Source organism: Mobula hypostoma, chromosome 8 (assembly GCF_963921235.1).
Source record: "Mobula hypostoma chromosome 8, sMobHyp1.1, whole genome shotgun sequence".
NCBI lineage: Eukaryota > Metazoa > Chordata > Chondrichthyes > Myliobatiformes > Myliobatidae > Mobula > Mobula hypostoma.
In genome coordinates, this window is record NC_086104.1 from 154646267 (window position 1) to 154669324 (window position 23058).

The window sequence follows — 23058 nt, forward strand, 5'->3', positions numbered from 1 at the left end:
ACAAACTCCTTGCGGGCAGCAGCAGGAATTGAACCTGGGATGCCTGTACTGTAAAGCATTGCGCTAGCCACTATGCTACCGTGACACCTCAAGATGAACTCGACCTCATAATCTACTACTTTATGTACTGCACTTCCTCTGTAACTCTAACACTTTATTCTACACTGCTTTTGTTTTACTTTGTACTGTTGTGTTAATTGATCCATATGAATGACACGCAAGACAAGTTTTTTACCGTGCCTCCTAGAGGTCCACAACCATGTGGTAGGGTTTGGAGGTTTGTGTGCCTCAATGCCTGGAGGGCTAAGTTGGCTGGAGTCAGGGCCTTGTGCTTTGATTCTTGGTAGAGTCACCCATGCCAAACAGGTCAAAGAGTAGAGGCCAGACTAAGATTGGTCCACCGGTCCTTCAAGTTCAGGGGGGTCAGCTCGGAGCTAATAACCCTGACTGGTCAAACAAAAATTGTTCAGGAAACAGCAATGAAGACAGAGGACCTTCATAGCTGCCCTAAGCACCAGCGGTATACCAGCCAGTAAGTAAGTTAGTACATGTGACAATAATAAATAAATTTATCATTTAATTCACTTAAAAAAGCAAGCAGGTTCATGAGACACCGTCACCTACATTGAATCTCTGATCAAATGAAAATATTATCCATAATTAAACCAATAATTTCACATAACATGTATTAGGCCGACTGATCATTAAGTCACTGGCCGTTCCCTCTCTTGCCTTTCCAAAATAAAAGTGAGGTGAGAAAAGAAAAATTCAACTGAAGACCCCCTTTATTAGATAGCTCATGTACCTAATATAGTGACCCCGAGTATATGTTCATGGTCTTCTGCTGCTGTAGCCCCTCCACTTCAAGGTCGGATGTGTTGTGTGTTCAGAGATGCTCTTCTGCACACCACTGTTGTAAAACGTGGTTATCTGAGTTACTGTCGTCCTCCTGTCTGCTTGAACCAGTCTGGACATTCTCCTCTGACCTCTCTCATTAACAAGGCGTTCACTAGATGTTTTTTTGTTTATCTCACCATTCTCTCCAAACTCTAGAGATTGATGTGCATAACAATCCAAGGAGATCAGCAGTTTCTGAAATACTAAAGCCACCCTGTCTCGCACCAACCATCATTCCACAGTCGAAGTCACTTAGATCACATTGCTTCCCCCTTCAGATGTTTGGTCTGAATAACAACTGAACCTCTCGAGCATGTCTTCAAGCTTTTATGCTTTGAGTTACTGTCGTTGTCACTCGATTGGCTGATTAAATATTTGCATTAACAAGCAGGTGTACAAGTGTACCCAATGAAGTGGTCACTGAGTGTACAATGCTTTACAGCAGATACACCTTCAATTTTTCAAATTCAATTTAAAAAAAGTTTAGATTGCAAGCAATGTGTTCCTGACTACTTGTAACTCTAGTGTTGTTATTTCACAGTGCTGTACCACATTGCAATGCTAGTTCCCTCGTAAGGTTTCAGATATTCTTTTCTGCCACTGCCCATCATTAACACAATTCTATTCTCCAATTTTATTTTTACAGCCGAATTTAGCTACACATTTCATATTTTGTCTCAGAGAATGTATTTTTATTCAAAAATTTCTTGCAAATTCTAAATTAAAATTTCAGCTTTTTTCTTAAAGTAATTAGTTTCCACTTTAACACAATTTAATCTTCCTCAACTAACTTGGTTAAAGACAATCACAGACCATGCAACACACTCAGTCCTTGCCGTACCTGATTGTTGACCACTACGTGGATTGTTCCGTGAGTGGTGTATGAAGGGAGGTCACTCAAGTGGAAGGTTTCATAGACAATTCCCTGGCCCGCAAACGCTGCATCGCCATGCAGGAGAATTGACATCACCTGGAACAGTCACACATCAACATTTAATCTTGATTATGAGAAAATCTGCAGATGCTGTACATCCACACAAAATACCGGAGGAACTCTGCAGGCCAGGCAGCATCTATGGAAATGAATAAACAGTCAATGTTTCAGGCCGAGATCCTTCTTCAGGACTGGAAAGGGAGAGGACACGTCAGACCTCTCACATTCACAAGGCATCTTTGCCCACAGAACTGCCATTTACTGGATTTTTGTTTTTTTTTGCACTATTCTGGAACAAACCTGACTTCTCCTCTTTCTTTCCAGTCATAATGAAGAGTCCTGGCCTGAAACGTCGCCTGTTTACTCTTTTTCACAGATAACCTGCTGAGTTCTTCGAGCATTTTGTGTGGGTTGCTCAATGTTTAATCTGATCCATACTTGACTCTTAATGAAACAGTTACAATTCTGTTTCTTCAGGCTCACTTTGCATAGGGTCCCAGCCTCTACAGTACCAAAAAGATATCTTTATCATCCACATCACAAAGTCGATGTGCTCTCTGAGCATGGTAGATCATTTTCGGCAATGTAAATGCATGTGAAATTACCATATTGACACAATGGCTGGTAGTTCAAAGCTTTTACCTTCTTTCCTTCATTGTCACTGAGATAAAACTGTTCTGCTTTGGTCTTTCCTTGAACCACAGGATCTACAGCTTCCAGATGGGATGGGTTAGCCACGAGGGAGAGGGTGATGTTCTTGCTTGATACACGGTTGATCCTCCGGTGGTACATACCTAAATGGTACTTCACATCACCAGAACCCTGTATGTATATATACCAGAAATAATTATGTCTGCATTGATTAAAAAGCCAGTTTCATTGACGTTTAGCTCAATGGCTGCTGATTCTTTTGTCTCCATGACACTGCAGCAGTCTAACAAATTCATTAAAACTGGTGGCAGAGAAAAATCTCCAAAGATAAAGGTTAAAGATTAGTTTTATTTATCACATGTGCATCAGACGATACAGTGAAGTGTATTGTTTGCATCACATCTAATCAGTGAAGATTGTATTGAGCAGACCGCAAGAGTTCCCACTCTTCTGGTGCCACCATAGCACTAACTCTACCTGTATGTTTTATTTTATTTTATTTTAATTGGATACGGCGTGGAGTAGGTCCCTTCAGCCCTTCGAGCCACACCACCCAGCAATCTCCCGATTTAATCCTAGCCTCATCATGGGGCAATTTACAATGACCAATTAACCTACGCACCGGTACGTCTTTGGTCTGTGGAGGAAACCCATGTGGTCACGGGAAGAATGTACAAACTCCTTACTAGTAACAGCGGGAATTGAACGTGGAATTGCCTGATCTGTAAAGTGTTGTGCTAACCACTACGCTACCGTGCCTCCCATTGTGGGAGGAAACCCACGTGGTCACAGGAAGAATGTACAGTCTGCTTACAGGCATTGGCAGGAATTGAACCCCGATTTTATACAACCAGTGCCATAAAACATGGCACTAACCACTATACTACCATGCTGCCATAGACGCCTTTTACAAAATGCATCAAGGTGCCCAGTGTTAGTAAGTAATGACGGTACAAGTCAATGACTTAATCCAATACTAGAACAGCTAATAACAAGGCAAACTACACTTCACACTTGTACCACTTATAACAAGGCGTACTACATTTATAACAAGATGTACTACACTTCACACTTGTCTGGCTCAGCACTGTACCAAAACAGTGCCCAAAACACTCACCTCATCAGCCGCCTCCAACTTAGAGTCAAACTGACAGAAGATCTGCTCCAATTCTTTCCTGATTACGTTGGCCAACACATTCAGACGACCCCTATGGGATGCAAAGATGTTTTAACCCAAATGGCCTATCATAATCAGATACGACACAAAAACTGCTGAAGGTTGATAAGCTAATCAAGATCTGTTTGACGTGCATTAAAAATCATGGGCAAAGATACCACAATGTATCCGTAATGAAGTACACAATGGTAAACTTTATTGATCAGTTTTATTCTATTATTCAAGATTGTTTACAGTCATTTTTCAGTACACGAGTGTAATGGAGAAAGAAATGACCATTGCTCCAGATCTGATGCAGCATAAAAATACAAGTAAACCTAAACAGCACAACAAATATAAACATAAAAGCAATCCTATATAGGATAATGTACAAGGCTGATTTTGCTGATTTTATTATAACTGTTGATTTGTGGTTATAGCCAATTTTATTCACAGAAATCAACAAATTAGCTAAGCTTGATTACTAACTGGTCTGAAGGGGGAATACATGTTGGAAGCTACCTTCGATACACTATTTTTAAGACCATAAGATAAAGGATTTTATATTTATATAAAATGATTTTATCCCAAAATTTGTCAAATACTTGAAACCAGTTCAACCCAGCCACATTTTGACAACCGCTCAGTCGATCTATCACTGACTGCAGGAGTTATAGTTAAGCATTGCTTACATTGCAGGTGGCAGGGTGGACATGCATCTCTACCAAAGGAGGTGTAAGATACTCCTACTCCTTCCATCTGCTAGCCTGCAGGTCACCCTTGGTCAAGGTGTAACACCTGCTTAGCCCCCCCCCGCCCCCCAAATCAGGGTCAGCCAATGCATATCACAAGCGCTGGTTACATGACCACTGACAACAAGCACACAATCTCTGAGGAGTATTGATAATGGCTGGGATCACCCGTCCTGTAAAGACGCTGCCCAGAAGAAGACAATTAAAAACCACTTTAGCTGAAAAATTTGCCAAGAACAATCACAATCGCCCACGTCATACAACACAGCACATAATGAATAATCAATCGCTTACATCATAATCTAGGAACTCTTATATTCTACCGCACAACTAACTAGGTAAGGTTGAGGTTTACAAAAAAAATTGTAACACATTGTTAATGTGCCCTTTTACAACAGTTTTGTTCGACCCAGTTGCCAAGTCAGACCCAAGTCCGAATTGAAACACAATGATGATATTGGGTCCTAGTGCGCTTTTGGGTGGTGCTCAGGGCCAAGCACCCTCCCATACAATTATGTAAGAGAGCTGCAGTAGGAAAAATGCTGTGGACAATCATCCATGGAGGGGAATGAACAGTTGAGACATCTCATCAGGACTGGAAAGGAACTGGCAGAAGCCTGATTAAGGAGGGGAGAGAAGACTGTACTGCTTCTCACCCTCACATTCAGGCTTATATACAGTAGGCGAGACAAGGTTTTCACTGTACTTCAGTAAATGTGATAATAAATCAATTATAATACCAACTTCCACTGAATTGAGGCTGGTTGTTACTGCAATCACACCAGCGCCATCAACTGTACCCTAACTCATTCACTCTAGGGGCTAATTATAGCAGCAAATTAACCCTTCAACCAGCACGTTGTTAGGACGTGGGAAGCCAGAGCACCAGTAGCTGAGAAGCACCCTGGTTGCTGGAGCCCCAAGGCATAAATACTAGATGTTTATTATCACAGTACGTAGACTACCCTGAGATTCAACGTTTTACAGGCTTTCGCAGTACAACAAAGAAATACAATGAAGAAAAAACACACACAGACTGACAAACAACCAATGTGCAAAAGAAGACAAACTATTTAAATACAGAGGAGGAGGTGGGGGGGGAGGAGGGGGGGACACTGAGAACGTGAGTTCTAGAGTCCTTAAAAGTGAGTCCACAGGTCATTGAATCGGTTCAGTAGAGAGCCGAGTTACAGTGACATACAAAAGTTTGGGCACCCCGGTCAAAATTTCTGTTACTGTGAATAGCTAAGCGAGTAAATGATGACCTCATTTCTAGAGGGCATAAAGTTAAAGATGACACATTTCTTTAATATTTTAAGCAAGATTACTTTTTAATTTCCATTGTTTACAGTTTCAAAATAACAAAAAAGGAAAACGACACAAAGCAAAAGTTTGGGCATCCTGCAAGTAACACCCCCTTTGGCAAGTATCACTGCTTGTAAACGTTCTTTTGCAGCCAGCTAAGAGTCCTTCAACTCTTGTTTGGGGGATTTTCTGCCATTCTTCCTTGCAAAAGGCTTCTAGTTCTGTGAGATTCTTGGGCGGTCTTGCATGCATTGCTCTTTTGAGGTCTACCCACAGATTTTTGATCCTGTTTAAGTCGGGGGACTGTGAGGGACATGGCAAAACCTTCAGCTTGCGCCTCTTGAGGTAGTCCATTGTGGATTCTGAGGTGTGTTTAGGATCATTATCCTGTTGTAGAAGCCATTCTCTTTTCATCTTCAGCGATTTTACAGACGGTGTGATGTTTGCTTCCAGAATTTGCTGGTATTTAATTGAATTCATTCTTCCCTCTACCAGTAAATGTTTCCCGTGCCACTGGCCCAAAGCAAGATCGATCCACCCTGTGCTTAACAGTTGGAGAAGTGTTCTTTTCATGAAATTCTGCACCCTTTTTTCTCCAAAAATACCTTTGCTCATTGCAGCCAAAAAGTTCTACTTTAACTTCATCAGTCCACAGGACTTGTTTCCAAAATGCATCAGGCTTGTTCAGATTTTCCTTTGCAAACTTCTGATGCTGAATTTTGTGGTGAGCACGCAGGAAAGGGTTTCTTCTGATGACTCCTCCATGAAGGCCATATTTGTGCAGGTGTTGCTGCACAGTAGAACAGTGCACCACCACTCCAGAGTCGGCTAAATTTTCCTGAAGGTCTTTTGCAGTCAAACAGGGGTTTTGATTTGCCTTTCCAGCAATCCTACAATCAGTTCTCTCAGAAAGTTTTCTTGGTCTTCCAGACCTCAACTTGACCTCCACCTTTCCTGTTAACTGCCATTTCTTAGTTACATTATGAACTGAGGAAACAGCTACCTGAAAACGCTTTGCTATCTTCTTATAGCCTTCTCCTGCTTTGTGAGCATCATTTATTTTAATTTCCAGAGTGCTAGGCAGCTGCTTAGAGGAGCACATGGCTGCTGAGACATGGGACAAGGTTTGAGGAGTCAGGGTATTTATAAAGCTTTGAAATTTGCATCACCTGGCCTTTCCTAATGATGATTGTGAACAAGCCATAGCCCTAACAAGCTAAGTAAGGTCTGAGACCTTGGTAAAAGTTATCTGAGAGCTCAAATTCTTGGGGTGCTCAAACTTTTGCATGGTGCTCCTTTCCTTTTTTCCCCCACTCTAAAATTGTACAAAACAAAAATAATGCACTAATCTTGCTTAAAATGTTGAAAAGAATGTTTCATCTTTAACTTTATGACTTCTGGAGATCAGTTCATCTTCTACTCACTTAACTATTCACAATAACAGAAATTTTGACCAGGGGTGCCCAAACGTTTGCATGCCACTGTATATGATGGTGTTGCAAAAAGCATCTTTACCTTAATCAGAGGTCAGTGCACAGAAATTGGTTCCACACCAAGTGGCAGAAGCAAACAGTGCAGGAGAGGCTGGACAAGTGTGAAGGGGAAGGAAACAGAGGATGGATGGACTTAGAGACAAGATGAGATTTCCAAATGAGTGAGAACTGATGATAACTGCATCATGTAGCTACCCATCGGATTGGAGGTAATCAGCAAGAGCAATGTAGGAAAATAAAGACTTTGGAGGTTTTACTCTACAGAATGGATGACAATCTCGATCCAGCCGGCCGTTTGCATTACCTGTGTGGCATGCCCATGATGATGTACTCAACACCATTCTCACTGGATTTGTCAATGATGGTCTTCAGGGCTGGAATCATTACCTCACAGCCTTCCAAACCGAAACGTTTCTCAGATGACCACTTCCTCTGCAGAAACTCCTCAAACCTTTGAGAGAATGCAATAGACAAAACAGCATAAGACACAACCAAATACAACAAACCAAATGCAAGCTCTCATTAATTTAAAGCCAGGCAAATTATTTCCATAAACCATATGAAATTAAGTTGAAGCAATGATCCAACCAGCCCTAATATTTAAAAGAAATTTCAGAGTTAAAGGCCCCATCCTATAGACATTACTGAGCAAGGGAGATTGTTAGTTGTATTGCATGTGGCTCTTCCTACTAGTATAATTAGTAGATTACTAGTTAGTGGCTACTAACTCAAACTGATTTTTACCTCCTGGTTGTATTTACCACTCATTTATTTTCTTTGTCTGCCCCCATCTTTCATCCAAATATCACTGTCTTCAAACTCCCTCCCCGTCACTTACCTGTCATTGTTCATCCTTACTCACTCCATCAATCACCTCAGGCTCCTGTCTCCCTATTCACAACTACCAGTGCCTCCCAACTCCATCCCCCTCCCCTGTCTGTCAGCTTTTATACCTCCTTGGTCCACCAATCATCTTGGGCTCCTGACTCAGCACTCCCCCTCACCTCTTTATGCTGGACAAATCCCCATACATTCTCAGAGTTTTGACCCAAAATGTCAACAATTCCTTTCCTCACTCAGATGCTATTTGACCCACTGGGTTCCTCCAGTGGACTGTTTATTATCACCTTGCTATTTGCAGCAATTAATTTTGTCTTGCTCCATTTGCTACAGGACTACAATGATGACAATTCAAATGCACTTAGTTGACTTAAGGAGTTAACATGATGCTGTGCCAACCTTGTAACCTACTCTAAGATCAATATAACTTCTCTCTCTTACATAGCCTGCCATTTTTCTTTTATCCATGTGGCTATCTAAGAGTTAAATGCACCTAATGTATCTGCCTCTACCACCACCCCAGGCAGGGCATTCCATGCACACACCACTCTCTGTGTAAAGAACTTAACTCTGACATCCTCTATACTTTCCTTGACTCACCTCTAAAGTATGCTCCCTGGTATTTGTCATTTTTGCTCTGGAAAAAGTCACTGGCTGTCCATTCTATCTACGCCTCTTATCCTCCTTTGCTCCAAAGAGAAAAGCTCACAATCGATCTCCGTAAGTTAGAAACGTAAATAGTTCTTTCACACTGAAGCAATTATGATGGTTGTTGGAGGACTGACCTGGTGGAGCGGACGAGCCTGGCCAAAAGCGTCCGTTTCTCTTCGCTGGTGAACTGCATGGCACTTGGAGTTTCAAACTTCTGCCGAATCCACTGGCATTGCTCCAAATCATTGATAAACATGAACTCAACTCCAATGTGCTGACAGTATGACATCTGTGGAGAGGCAAGCAATAACTTGCTTAGTATGAGAACAGCGAGAAAACATGCACAGCTTGGCCTCAGTCTAAGTATGCAACCTTATTTCGATATAACATTCACTGGGAACTCACCCATTTTACATTTAGTTTCCAAAACGAGGCGTTTTCTCTTGTGTACAAGGAACAGAAAGTTCAGGGTAAAGAGATGGAATATAGTCTGTATAGATGGGTACTGGATGGTTGGGCCCGAGATAAAGAATTCTTCTGAAAGTCTAAATTCTTCTAACCTTAACATATAATCTACCTTTCTATTATATTGTCATATCTGCTCTGGATTATATTTATTTGCTTAACATTTGTTTTACTTGATCAGTAATTTCATTTTTGTTTAAAGTTTGGAGGATGAGAAAGGCACAAGCTAAATGAAAATACCTTTATTATTTACAGAATGAATGATGAGAGTTGTAGCAGATAGTGAGATAGAATACTCAACAGAAAATAAGCAAGTATCCCTTGGCATTCTGATTGATAACACCAGTTTATAGCCTGCGCCCTTTGCTTGCTCACATCACTTTAACGACAGTTTTGATGCTGCATGATTGGATAACTAGTTGCCATACACAAAATAATGGGAAGAAGCAGGTTTTATTCTTGTGGGATATCATAGGGTTTGTTAGGACATATTCTGGTATTGAGGAAATATAGCAAATATTAATTTCAACAGTAACCAGTCTTCAGATCTGAATGTGGATCGTAGTTTGAATTTAAAATGTAGGTTAGAACTGGGGTCAATTGCGAGACAGGAAACACCCCATTGACCTGAGATGTCTGCATATGCATGAATGCAACTCAGAGACAGCGGTGATTAGCACTCGCTTTGGGTTCTGGAGAGTTGATGCGAAGACCTTGATGTTTGAAAATTATATGTAACTCATAGGAAGAATTTAAAATACATTGTAACTATAGAAATTGCCCTGCTGTTACCTTTGATCTTTAGCATATAAAAATATAATGCAACATTGGGTCAGGGAGCCTCTCTCCAGAGAGGCTCAAAATACAGCTCATGTATGCACCAAATAAAGACTTTTATACTACCAGCTGAGTGTCTCTCCTGTGGCTCTCAATGACAGACACAACAGGGTTCAATCCTTGGATCACTGCTATTCATGATGTAGATTACTGATTTAGATGAGGAAATTAATTTTTGAACAATAGGATTATGAGGAAGGTTCACAGAAAGTCCAGGGTGACTTGGACAGGTTGAAGGGATGCATAGCAGATGCAGTATAAATAGGGGGTTATGTACTTTTGTGTACAAAACAGGAAGGCACGTTATCTGTATAGCTCTAGATTAAGGACAGCAGTCGAAGAAAATATGAGAGTTCTGCAGGTGCTTACGACAGCAAGTGGTAAGCTGTCCTTCGTAATAAGAGAATTTGAGTACAGGACTGTCTTACTACAACCTACAGGGGCTTGGCTAGACACTTTCATTAATATTTTATTTATTTTAGAGATACAACATGGAATAGGTCCTTCTGGCCATTCGCGCCACAAACCCAATTAACCCTAAACTTAATCATGGGATAATTTACAATGACCGATTAATCTACTAACTGGTATATCTGTGGACTGGGAGGAAATGAGAGTACCCACAGAAACTCCACGTATTCCATGGAGAGGAGATGCAGACTTCCTACAGGACAATGAACTCTGAACTCTGGAATGCCCCGAGCTGTAATAGCATCACACTAACCGCTACACTAATGAGGGGTATCATGAGGGGTATATACAGGGTGAAGATACACAATTTTATTTTTCTCATTGAAGGCTACAGGACATAAATTTAAAGTAAGAGGTGAAAGATTTAGAAGGCGGAAGGTGGTGTATAAATGAAACAAGCTGCCAGACACAGGTACAGAAACAACCTCTAAACATGGGTAAGTACATGGGGAGGAGGGGTTTACAGGAATATGGACCAAACTCAGGCAAATGAAAACAACAGGAATTCTGCAGATGCTGGAAATTCAAGCAACATACATCAAAGTTGCTGGTGAACGCAGCAGGCCAAGCAGCATCTGTAGGAAGAGGCGCAGTCGACGTTTCAGGCCGAGACCCTTCGTCAGGCAAATGAAAGTTGTTTGGGTGGGCACTATGGACCTGTGCTATACTGTATCATTCTTTCATTAGTGTTTGGTACAGTTCTAGTAGGGGTGGAGGGGTGGAGGGGTGGAAGCTGATGTAATCTACTGGAATTTGCATCATCTGCCTTGTTCATGGTGCAGCAGGCTCGAAGAGCTGAATAGACTCCTTACTGTTGTATTCTATCTCTGTGGGAGATATGAACTTTGGCTTGAAGCAGATTAGCAGAAGTGAAGTTTTGTGAAAATATCAATCAGTATGTTTAAGAAAAATTCCCAGATCTGTCTCCCTCCTTCGCTTGATGAGATGGATGTGGTAACAAGCACCAGAAACTGCTCAACTGCACATTTTGGCTCTTTTTTTCTTTAAGAGAAAACAAATCAGGTAAAGGGCAGACTGCTGTTAAAGGCATTTAAGACTTTTCTTGGCTTCGACTGAAATGGATGCTACTTCTGCTGTGGATATGCCAGTGTCAGTATTAAACCTGTTGATGGCATGCAAAACACAAAACACCTGACATTTGTCTTCCTTCTTCACTTGATGTTGAAGACATTTCTCTGAACAGGCTCCCAATGCATTTATCCTTTAGAAATTAAAATATGTCATGCAACGTACAAATGAAACACCTAAATACAAAATTTTAACCACTTTTTTGAATTGGTCTTCTGATTATATAAATAGAAAAGAAATTACATAACTTTATAGCAAAATAAACTAAAATGGTGCTGATTTCAAGTTTGATCACATACCTCCATGCGCCGAATGATCTCTCGGAGAGGAAGGGCAGTTTCATTGCCTCCGATGAAGGTGGTTGTGGGTAAATGGAAGACTTTGTCGAGATCAGACTCATCTAGGCCATAAAATGCTGCACAATTTTGTCCATGAGATACGACATGAAGATGCAGGAATAGGGCAGCGTAGAAAGAAAGTGGCAGCATACAGTTCAAGAGTGTGAAGTAAGAAATACACATGAACGAGGTGGTGCAGGAGGTAGTGCAAAAGCATGCAATGCAAGTTGATGATAGCAAAGGATGTAATGGGGGAAGTGAAACAAGATTTGAAAGTACAATATAAATATTGTAAACACAAACAATATCAGAAGTCATCAATGCGTCAGGTATGCAAAAAGCCATAAGAAGCACAGGAAGGTCAGTTAAAAGATGTATTAATGAAAAATGAGGATTATTCAATTTGTAAATTTCAAACAGAAAGAAGTGGTACCATAGTAAAAGATACATTAGCGTACACAATCAGGGACAAGGAAAGGATAGTGAGAAGGGATAAACAAGAAGAATAAAAGTTAATTTTTAGTGTTCAAAATTATCTTGCAAATCTAGTGTACTTGTATTCTTATAAACAGGCACAATAGGTAAACCGCAGACTTGCATACCAAACCTTACATACCAAACATGCACAAGTGAATACACCACAAGCTAACAATCAGTCCTTACTCAATGCTGAATGCCCAAGCAAGCACATGCACCTAGCAATTAGTAGAGGAACTCAGAAAAATTCAGACTGTAACACAGATACTCATCTTCCCCCTTAAATTTAAATAAACCTTTCTAGTTAGAACTTGAAGGTGATAATATATTTCATGTTTTTAAGGCTTTTGATTCAAATCCATTTAAGGGTTCTTTTATAATAACAAACACTGTAAAACACACAGAGTGAACAATGTCCAAAAAGTTTATCCTCTTCACAAAAGCTGGAATATTGCACTATTGTTTGTTGTGTTCCTTTTCACGCCCGTTGGTGCATTGGGCAGCATTTTTGCCGTTTCCTTGGTATTTGTCTGCTTTTTACGAGGCCAAATTGTTAGCTCGACACTCAACCCAGCATGGATGGAAAGCATGCATGGAGCTGCCGGATTCGAACCCGGGACCTTTCGCCGCGAAGTCCAGTGCTGATAGCAATACACCAGCAGCCAGCTAATATTGCACTATGCTGCCAAACAACCCAGCAGCAGCACAGGATTGTGGGTACAAACACTGGGATTGATCATAACGGCAGTTTTAAGATCGGAATTTTATTGCACTCGATTAGCCAGGTAAGCTGTCATTTAGTTAACATCTTCAGTAGTTGTGTAACACTGAACACTGGACAACAAATTTTTTCAAAAGTGTTGCTTCCTTAGAATTTTTTTTTTGTTTATGATAGACTGCTTGAAGATGAACACAAATATAATTTCAGACTACTTGTATCACGTAGGAATTTGGAGGAACAACAAATGAACTTTTATTGAATATAATGTGTTTAATTGCATAATGGTGCTGATGCTTTGCAATAGTTCAACTAAGTTAAAAGTATTTTGTTAATGATTTTCATTTGTACTCTGTCTGAGGCTTCTCGTTTAAGTGTCCAACAATAATTTACCAGCGTTGATGCATTCCAGTTGCCCTGGTATTTTTTCTCCATGACCGCAATGTCCTGGTGAAACCTTTCACCATGCTCATCACTAACAGCACCAAGATTTGCAGGGAAGAAGTCTAAATGGGAATGCAGAAAATGAATCTGTAGTGTGACATGTTGCATTTCATGGTTTTATATGCTTGAAGCATGCTTTCAACCAGCTGCATGTAGTTTGGTGCTCTGTAGATGCCGAGAAAAATTTCAACTTCCTTGAATGCCTTCCATGTGATTTTCTCCGGTCCCACTAGAAATTCTTCAAATTGCCTGTCATTGATGACCCATTTGATTTGTGGACCAACAAAAATGCTTTCCTTAATCTTGGCATCAGTTATTTTGGGAAGCATCTGTCTCAAATATCAAAATCCTTCATAGAAATGTTTGTGCCTGGTGATAGCAAATTCCATCCTTACATTCCTGAACCCAGTAATTATTACAGGTCCACAATCCCTTATCCGAAATTCTGAAAACGGAAAACCGCAGTTTTTCTCGTGGCGTGTGGAGCATGTCGTACAACAAGGCTCGTTTGGTGCGCCAACAGCTGACGTTGCTCAATTCAAGTTAATTGCTGGCCTTGAACAACATGCATTTATCAGTGAGCAAGAGATTATGGCAGTTTACTCAGTTAAAGAGAGATTGCTTAGACATAAACCTATGTCAATGAGACAGACGACACTTGAAGAAGTCTTTAAAATCGCCGTCTGTCATAGTGCAGCTTCATAACTTGAGAATCCTGTTCCTGGCTCATCAGGTACCTGTAGAGTATTTAGCTTTGTTTGCCAGATGTAATGCAACTTAACTAGAGGTACCTGTATGTATTTAGCTTAGCTTGAACCTGTATATGTCCTAGAGTATTTACATTCTACATTTATTTCAGTAAGTTATTTACCATCTGTTTGATTCGGTTCGTTTGAAGCTGTATATTTTTGTGTTTTATTGAATGTTTTTGTTGGAAATCAAATGTACTAGTGTATTTATGGTCTATAATTATCCCACTATTTCATTTATAAGTATATTGTTTTATAAATAAACAGTAATAGTATTTGTAAAAGAGCGCGGATCAGGAAAACACGTAAGTTCTCTCTCCAGCACTCGTTGTTTGAGCATGTACAGACTTTTTTCTTGTCATTATTCCCTAACAATACAGTATAACAACTATTTACATACATTGTATTAGGTATTAAAGTAACCTAGAGATGATTTAAAGTATATGGGAGGATGTGCATATGTCCAGAGCTCCCCTGGGTCCTAAAGTCCACCGGCACTGAAACAGGTTAATTATCAATATAATTATCAATTTTCTGAAATCCGAAAAATTCTGAATTCCAAAATGCGACTGGCCCCAAGGATTTTGGTTACGGGATTGTGGACCTGTACTAAAACCTGTCCTGCCATGCAGCAGCCGCACTGTCTAAGCATGGCTGGACAAGATAGGAAACTTTCCAGCTTACATTGTAGGCAACATTTTAATTGACTTGAATTATGAATTGAAATAATAAACATAAGTTTATTTAAAAATTGGTGCGTGATAGGGAAATTTCATGGTGAGTTTCATGATCAGTAGCCCAAAATTCATAAGATACACCTAAAGGTATTCAGGAAGCAAAATCTTTGTTGTCCAGTGTTACAGCTGGAGTGGTTTTCAATAATTGCAGTATCAAATACTAATCCAGTTTATTTTTTAAGAATGGTCTGGATCTGCATCAAAACCATTATGATAATCCTGATTAAAATGGCCAATTGCACACTAACTTGTGGGACATGCCATATGTGGACTTGTGATTAATGCTGTAATTAACGTGAACATTATATAGAAGCAGAGATCATGGGGAAAATAATTACGTTGTTCTGACACACCTAACTTTGGAAACAAATAATTGTGCAGGCACCACTGTCGGCCAGGTGAGTTTATAATGTTTTCAACACTCTCAATGTCAAAATAGTAGCGCGAGATGAAAATGAACAGAACAAAGTCAAACAACACGGACAAAGTGAGAATAAAAGAGGACGATTGCTACTTGTATATGCCGGGACAGGAATTAATGAGCTACATGATAGGAAAGGCCATGTTTAGTGATAATTAGCTGCCAAGATAAATGATTTTAAAACAGCCTTTTGAAAGACTGAGAGATGAGTAGTTTAAAATGTTACATGAACATCGACTAGATTTGGTCTTTAAAGCAGTAAACACATGCTAAAAATATTCAGCAGTTGTGGAAATCAGTTACAGCATTTGTGGAAAGAGAAAGAGTTTCTAGTTTTGCTGTTGTTCTGCTGAACATTATGGACTTGCTATGTTGGTGCTGCAATGTGTGGTGACACCTGTGGGCAGCCTCCAGTGCATCCTTAGGTCATGTTGGCTGTTTCCACTGTTTGTTTCGATGTGCACGTGATAAATAAATGAATCTGAATCTAATGCTTCAAGTCAAAATCCTGTGAAGTATCCTTGACTGAAATATTAACAATTTCTCTCCTCACAGATACCACAGAATGCTTCTTGCATTGCATCTATAGAAAAGAGATGAGGAGGAATTTCTCTAGCCAGACGATGGTGAATCTGTGGAATTCATTGCCACAGATGGCTGTGGAGGGTAAGTCATTGGGTATATTTAAAGTGGAGGTTGATAGGTTCTTGATTAATCAGAGCAACAAAGGTTATTGAGAAAAGGCAGGAGAATAGGGCTGAGGGGGATAATAAATCAGCCATAATGAAATGGCGGAGCAGACACAATGGGCTGAATACTTGAATTCTGCTCCTATGTCTTATGGTCTTTATTGCAAATCTCCTACACCAGAGTCTTTTGATTTTCAGGCCCGCTTCTTTACTGTCCATGTGCAGATCCAGGCCATTGGTGAGGCAATTGATGACTTAAACGTCAAGGTGGTTGAAGTTGCAGTGGAGGTTAGAGGACTAACAGGTGTACGTTCCATCTGGATGTATTGTACCTACCAACCCTATTTGCCCTGTGGATGTGGCTCTAACTAGCTATGTTTGACCTTGGATTCAGGTACTGTTCATATAGAGTTTATCATTCTCCCCTTGAGTCCATTTCCTCCCCTCTTCCCAAAGACACATTGGTTGGTGGTTTAGTTGGCTACTGAAAATTGTAAGTGGGTGATAGAAGAACCAGGGTAGAGTTGATGGGCATGCAAGAGAGAGATCAGTTACAGAGGAATAAGTGGGGAAAATGGGACTGATGAGATTACCCTGATGACCAACATAGATTTGATGGGCCGAATAATCTCTATGCAATCTGGAAACCAGAAATACACTCCTTACTCAACATATGTTGGGATTTCAAATCAAATTGGGTTTGACACAAAAATTATGGAATATATTTGTAATTATCAGCTCATGAGCAAACACACTAACAAGCTCAATAAAGCAATCTTACTCAAATCAAGATAAACATTAATATATCTAAAACAGATGCAACACATGAGAACCCTTTCAAGTGACTTGAAGGGATTTAATGAGAGCTTCTACACAAAAAGAAACACTCAAATCCCTTAGAGAAAGGGAAATAATTTCTGAAAGAGAAGACATTCTAGGAAACAAAGGGCTATCACATTACACTTCTGTGAAAAGTACTAAGTTCAGCAATCATGAAGGCTGCTTACTGGTATGTTAATGAAAAATCACATTGAGACATTTCTACAAATAATAAAATGTTCTGACAGCAAATTTGCCCTCCCACACCCATCTAATCAGTCGTGGTTTTTATAATTCTGGTGTTGATTACAGAGAAAATTTTGTTCTATACACCATGTCAATGAATTTTCAATAAAACAATGTCTAAGTCAAATGGAAAACAATGAATTAACAAAACATGTAATTGATCACAAGTCAGAGATGTCATGATAGGGATGAGAATTTGCCTGCCTTTTGCCATGTATTTTACCATTTAACTGATTTAAAAACCCATGGAACTTAAGCAAACCGTCAAACCAAACTACTTAAAGTTACTTGAATGGGTAATGAAATGATGTTTCGGGCAGAGAGAGAAGGAAGTTACTGAAGCATATTCACTTTAGTCACCTTCTCTACAAATCCCATTAACAGCAGCAATACTGTTACTCACTATTCTGCACAGTCTTCGGCATGCTGTGCTGATCAATGGGGTACATACGGGCTGGTAGGTTAACTGGTCACATGGGTGGCGCAGGATCATCAGGCAGAAAGGGCTGGCTACCGTGTTGCATCTCTAAATAAGATCTGCACGCTTGTGAAAACAAGTGTTTCATTTTCACCCTAACCCAAGGTCATGGTCAAAGTTTCACAGCTATACTGCAGTTTCTTTTATTGAATTTGAGATGTATTCTGATTCTCTTGAGGCAGCAGGAATGATTTTGGGAAATGAGTAAGTGACGGGAAAATTAAAGACATTTACAGAACAGACGCAGGAAATTTCCCAGACATACGGCAGGGTAGCAGGCCCAACGAGCCTGCATTGTCCAATTACACCCATGTGACCAATTAACTTACCAACCCATAGGTCTTTGGGAGGAAACCAGAGCACCCAGAGGAAATCCACTCAGTCATGGAGAATACAAACTGCTTACAGACAGTGGTGGGATTGAACCCGGGTTGCTGGTGCTGTAATAGTGTTATGCTAACCACTATGCTGCCCAGTGCTTAGATTGAAAGGTGATATCTTTATTTAGTGATACAGCACAAGGTAGGCCCTTCTGGCTCTTGAGCCATGCTGTCTCAGCATCCTCTGACAGACCTGACTAATCATAGGACAATTTATAATGACCAATTAACCAACCGGGTACGTCTTTGGACTGTGGGACAAAACCGGAGGACCTGGAAAAATCCCACATGTTCCACAGGGAGAACATACAGAGACTCCTTCCAGAACAGCACCTGAAATGAACTGCGAACTCTGGAACTCTCCTTTGCTAACTGCTACACTGATCAGAGGGACCTGGGCATCTTTGGAGGCTACGGTCAATTAGTTTTTACTATAAGGAGCATTAGAGGAAAGACTGTATGTAAATCCAGTTTCCCTTCCCAAGGAAGGGTATGTTTGTGACAGAGGGAATCCAGTAAACACCAAATTGATTCTTAGGATTTGTGTGTGTGGGGGGGTTGTGGCTAGTCAATGTTTCTTTAAACTATAGGAAGTAATCACAATGAGACATACAAAGCCTTTTACAGGGCTTGACTGGATAGATGCAGGGATGATGTTTCCCTAAGCGTGACCAGTCTTAAAATAAGGCAACACCAATCAGGAGAGTTGAAAAGAAAATATCTTCAAATTTCAAAGTAAATTTATCAGCAAATTATCGCCAGAGAGTAAGCAAAAGTTTGGAGTTCACAATGGAGTTTGTGGAGGCTCAGGGCTCAGTCATTATGTATAATAAAGGAAAAGGTTTATAGATTTATGGATATGAGGGGATTCAATGAATCTGCAGGAAGGTGATGATGGATCAGGACAAATGCCAAAGTTTTCCTACCTTTACTTGGATTTATAAAATACTTATGTATTTATTAGGAAGTAATTGAGAATCTCCCGCATCATTATCCAGAAAAGTTAGAGGAGGAAACGTGGCGAGGCAGAAATATGTCTTTACCAAAGGAGGTGTAAAGCACTCCTTCCCTCTACTAGCCTGTAGGTCACCCTTGGGCAAGGTGTAGCACCTGGTTAGCACCCCTCCCACCCCCGATCAGGGTCACATAAAGCCATGGGAGCAAGTGGTAGATGGCCATATGAGCAGCTGGTGCATATACAAGTCCTGGTTATGTGACCACTGATGCCAAGCAATATCTGAAGAGCATTGATAATAGTTGGGATCACCCGTCTCATAAAGGCACTGCCCAGAAGGCAATGGCAAAACCACTTCTGTAGAAAAATTTGCCAAGAACAATCATGGTCATGGAAAGACCACGACTGCCCATGTCACATGACACAGCATACCAACTAGGGGAGAATGTGAACACTCAAAGCAGAGTGTAGGAAAAGGGGAATTAAATAGGCATTTTAGTCCTGGAAACTTTAACCAATTGAATACAACAGTTTTGAAACTTTGAAAATAAGTGAAGGAGCTCTTCTGCTTAGGCCCCATGTACAGAATACATTACTTTGTTATTTATGTTTGGATATATATCCTTGACTCACCACGTTAATGGAATATGCTGCAGATGTTTTCATTAGGACTTACGTTGGGATTGGAGCTTTAGAAATCAATTGGTAATAAAAACCTAGTCTACTGCTCTCAATGTATAAAGGGTGAGAGATGGTAATTACTTCATGAGGCTTTCTATCTACTGAATGGAGATTCCATACAACCCCACTCAAATCAGTGTAAATCAGGGGTTCCCAACCTGACCCCTTGATTAATGGTAAGAGGTCCATGGCATAAAAAAGGCGCAAGTGCACAAAAGGCAGATGGAAGGAACAAAATCCAAAAATCTGTATCACGTGCGCAAGGTTTGATGGAGTAAAAATAAAGAACGTTTCTACAGATTTTTATTTCCTTAGCCTTTATGTAGTTTGAGTGTTTGGTTCATTCTTTTACTACTGTTACAAAACCATGATGTTGTCTCCATTTAACACCAAAAAGGGTTTAAAATTGCCAGCTCAATCCAAACCACCCCCCCCCCCCAACCTACAATGTACAGAGTGGTGAAGACCAAGCAAATTCCTGGCAAAGATTAACAAGTTATTAAAAGCCTTAACATGACATCAATGATTTTGAAATCAGATTTCAGTATATTTAAAATCAGTAATCAGCCCACAAATACCTGGATAATACTATTGACTTTTGAACACAACGACTGCCCTCCCACCATACAACAGTCTTACTCAAAAATGAATTAGAGAACTGAGAACAAAAATATAACTGGCTGAACATCAAGACCACCAGCATCTGCCTACCTCCTACCGTCAACTTTTTCAGACGCTCCTTGCAGACTGCGATGTCTATGGGGTAAGAGTGCGAGAAACAGACAAAACAGAACAGCGAGCAAATCAGTTAGTTTAAAAGAAGCAGTATAAGAGGTGTCACAAGCAAAAGACCAAAGATTATTTGAATAGTTGCAATTAAGCTTTTGGCATTACAAATTAAATTAGCTGTGATTTCATGATTGCTGATGCAATGTAAACACACCAATGGATCAACAGCAAAATACTGAAATACAAAATAAACCGATCTTTTGAAACTTTTATACATACTTATCCAGGGGCTGGCAATTCTGAAATGTAGCTATTATAGAATTTTCAAATTGTATGGAAAATTATTCTAAGGGGAAAAATACTTTGGATCTGTAGCTATTGCCTTGTTTGATCTTTTATATTGGATAGAGACATTGCAGTAATTGGGCACTCTATACACTCTTGAATTGAACACCAAATTATTCCAGAATAATGTTTTTACCCTGTAAGTCACCTACAATTCATAGAAGTTAAAGCTTGTTGTTTTTCTTTTAATTTAAAAAGTATCAAATTTAAGGGGCCAAAGGAACTAGGCCAAATAAGTTTGGCATGGACTGGATAGGACGAAGGGCTTGTGTTTGTGCAGTAGTGTTCTGTGACCCAAAGCTCCCACATACTGATTGGGGGCTATAATTCATTCTAACCATTGGCATGGTTCGAAAAATCCCTTAGGAAAGCATCCATCAACACTGGCTGATCAAATATACAGTACATTACAGAAAATGCAAACTATCCCTACTTCTTTGTGGAAGATTGTGTTAATTGACAGTGGAGAAACAAAAGACCTGAAATTTTAACAGATTCCAATTTCTAAACACCATGAATTACACAGGGATATATACTTTCAGTATACATTCAGTTGCTGATCCCCCTATGGGTCTTTTAACTGCATCATACAAAATTAATAATGTAGCACAAAAATGAAATTAAATTAAAGCAATTTTCATGAACCATGCATACTAAAACATTAGATGAGATTGCAGGGCAGCAATTTTTGGTGCATCATTTATGAGAACTAACTTTGCTATTTGTGCAGTCATAGATTAGTATCCAAAGTATCAGCCTCCAAACATTCACAGGCCCTTCGCAGTAACGTCTCCAATCATTAAGCATCCAGGGTTCAAAGTTTGGCTGTCAAGCCGTACAGTACGAATGTAATGATCACCATTACCGCCATCCACTTTCTACCAGGTGAAGCCAAAACAACATAGAACTACAAGTGTGGATGTAGGAACGTAAGCAGCTTATCCCACTGGCAGCTGAGATGTTTTAGTCCATTTCCACTGGTTATCTAAAGAACAGCCTTTGGCAGATTGAGGGTAGAGATGGGCTACTTTTCACCTGAAGTCCCATGCCTTGTGCAGCATATTAAAATCTTTGCAGTAAGCACCCCTGCATTGTGCAGGATCAGGAATAAAGCAATATAATATGTAGTTGTTACAACTAACAAAGATGGATGAACAATTTCTTAACACCACATGGGGTTTTACTGATACATTTTAATCACAATCCCAAAGATTTAATTGCACATAAAACTTTCATTCTAAAAAATATAAAATCTAATCTAATTCTGCCTCTGAAAGTTGAATAGAAGGAACCAGATGCAAGCCAAAGGGATCAGAGTAGAAGGTCAGTAGCAGTGAACACAATGAAATAGCGTCTGATAAATGCCAAATGCAAGTATCCCCCACTTTACGAAAGTTCGCTTTACGCCACATCGCTTTTGTGAAAGACCTACATTAGTACCTGTTCTCACTAACTGAAAGAAATCCGGAGGATTTTTGCTTTTACGAAAAAAGGCGAAAAGCAAAAATAGCGCTCAGCGTTTGTCTTGCAGCGAGCCGTTATAGAGGCAGAGCGCACCCCGAGCAGCGCCAAGCGCCATTTCCAGGAACTACACTCAGCATCAAGCCGCCATAGCTTTGAACTGTGTCTGTGAGCGTCTGTGCTTTATCTCAGTTTATTCTGTGCATCCGTTAGCAAGATGTGTCCTAAAGTATCAGAAAAGCCTAAGAGAGCTCGTAAGGGTGTTAACGCTTAGCATAAAACTGGACGTAATTAAGCGGTTCGATCGTGGTGAACGAAACTAAATACAAAATGTGATGCGTTTTATTGTAAGTGCCATAGGTTTAGGGCAGGTTTGCAGGATGTTTTGAGTGCTTACAAAGAACAGTATGACAGAAAAGTGCGTGTGTGCTCGCTGTCTTCCCGATTCTGGTAAGTGAAACTACACTCTATGTACATTATTTCTACTTTATATAGGCTGTGTATTTATCATATCATTCTTGCTTTTACTATGTTAGTGTTATTTTAGGTTTTATGTGTTATTTGGTATGATTTATGACACTTATGCCAGAATCTTGTACATTGATTTCAATTCAGCGTTCAATACCATCATCCCGCAGAGACTAGTGGAGAAACTGTCGCTGCTTGGCCTTAACACTGCCATGTGTCGCTGGATTCCGGATTTCTTGACAGAGCAACCACAGTCAGTCCATGTTGGCAGGAACATCTCTGACTCCATCACACTGAGCACTGGATCCCCACAAGGCTGTGTGCTTAGCCCATTGCTGTTTACACTGCTAACACATGACTGTGCAGCCAGATTCAAGGAGAA

At 40.1% G+C, this 23058-nt stretch overlaps 1 protein-coding gene across 4 annotated transcripts in view; it reads right to left on the reverse strand.

Annotated features, from left to right (window-relative positions):
• Nucleotides 1–23058, reverse strand: part of LOC134351085 (2-oxoglutarate dehydrogenase complex component E1) — a 124092-nt gene that overhangs the window by 47378 nt on the left and 53656 nt on the right. For 2 of the 4 annotated variants that reach the window (XM_063057138.1, XM_063057137.1), the window contains exons 5-11: nucleotides 20385–20429; nucleotides 11841–11956; nucleotides 8814–8968; nucleotides 7493–7639; nucleotides 3600–3690; nucleotides 2474–2653; nucleotides 1739–1867 (exon numbers count right to left, since the gene is read on the reverse strand). In XM_063057138.1, the coding sequence (XP_062913208.1) occupies nucleotides 1739–1867; nucleotides 2474–2653; nucleotides 3600–3690; nucleotides 7493–7639; nucleotides 8814–8968; nucleotides 11841–11956; nucleotides 20385–20429 (863 nt within the window). The remainder of the gene's footprint in view (nucleotides 1–1738; nucleotides 1868–2473; nucleotides 2654–3599; nucleotides 3691–7492; nucleotides 7640–8813; nucleotides 8969–11840; nucleotides 11957–20384; nucleotides 20430–23058) is intronic. The other 2 variants (XM_063057139.1, XM_063057140.1) reach the window with 1 other exon arrangement.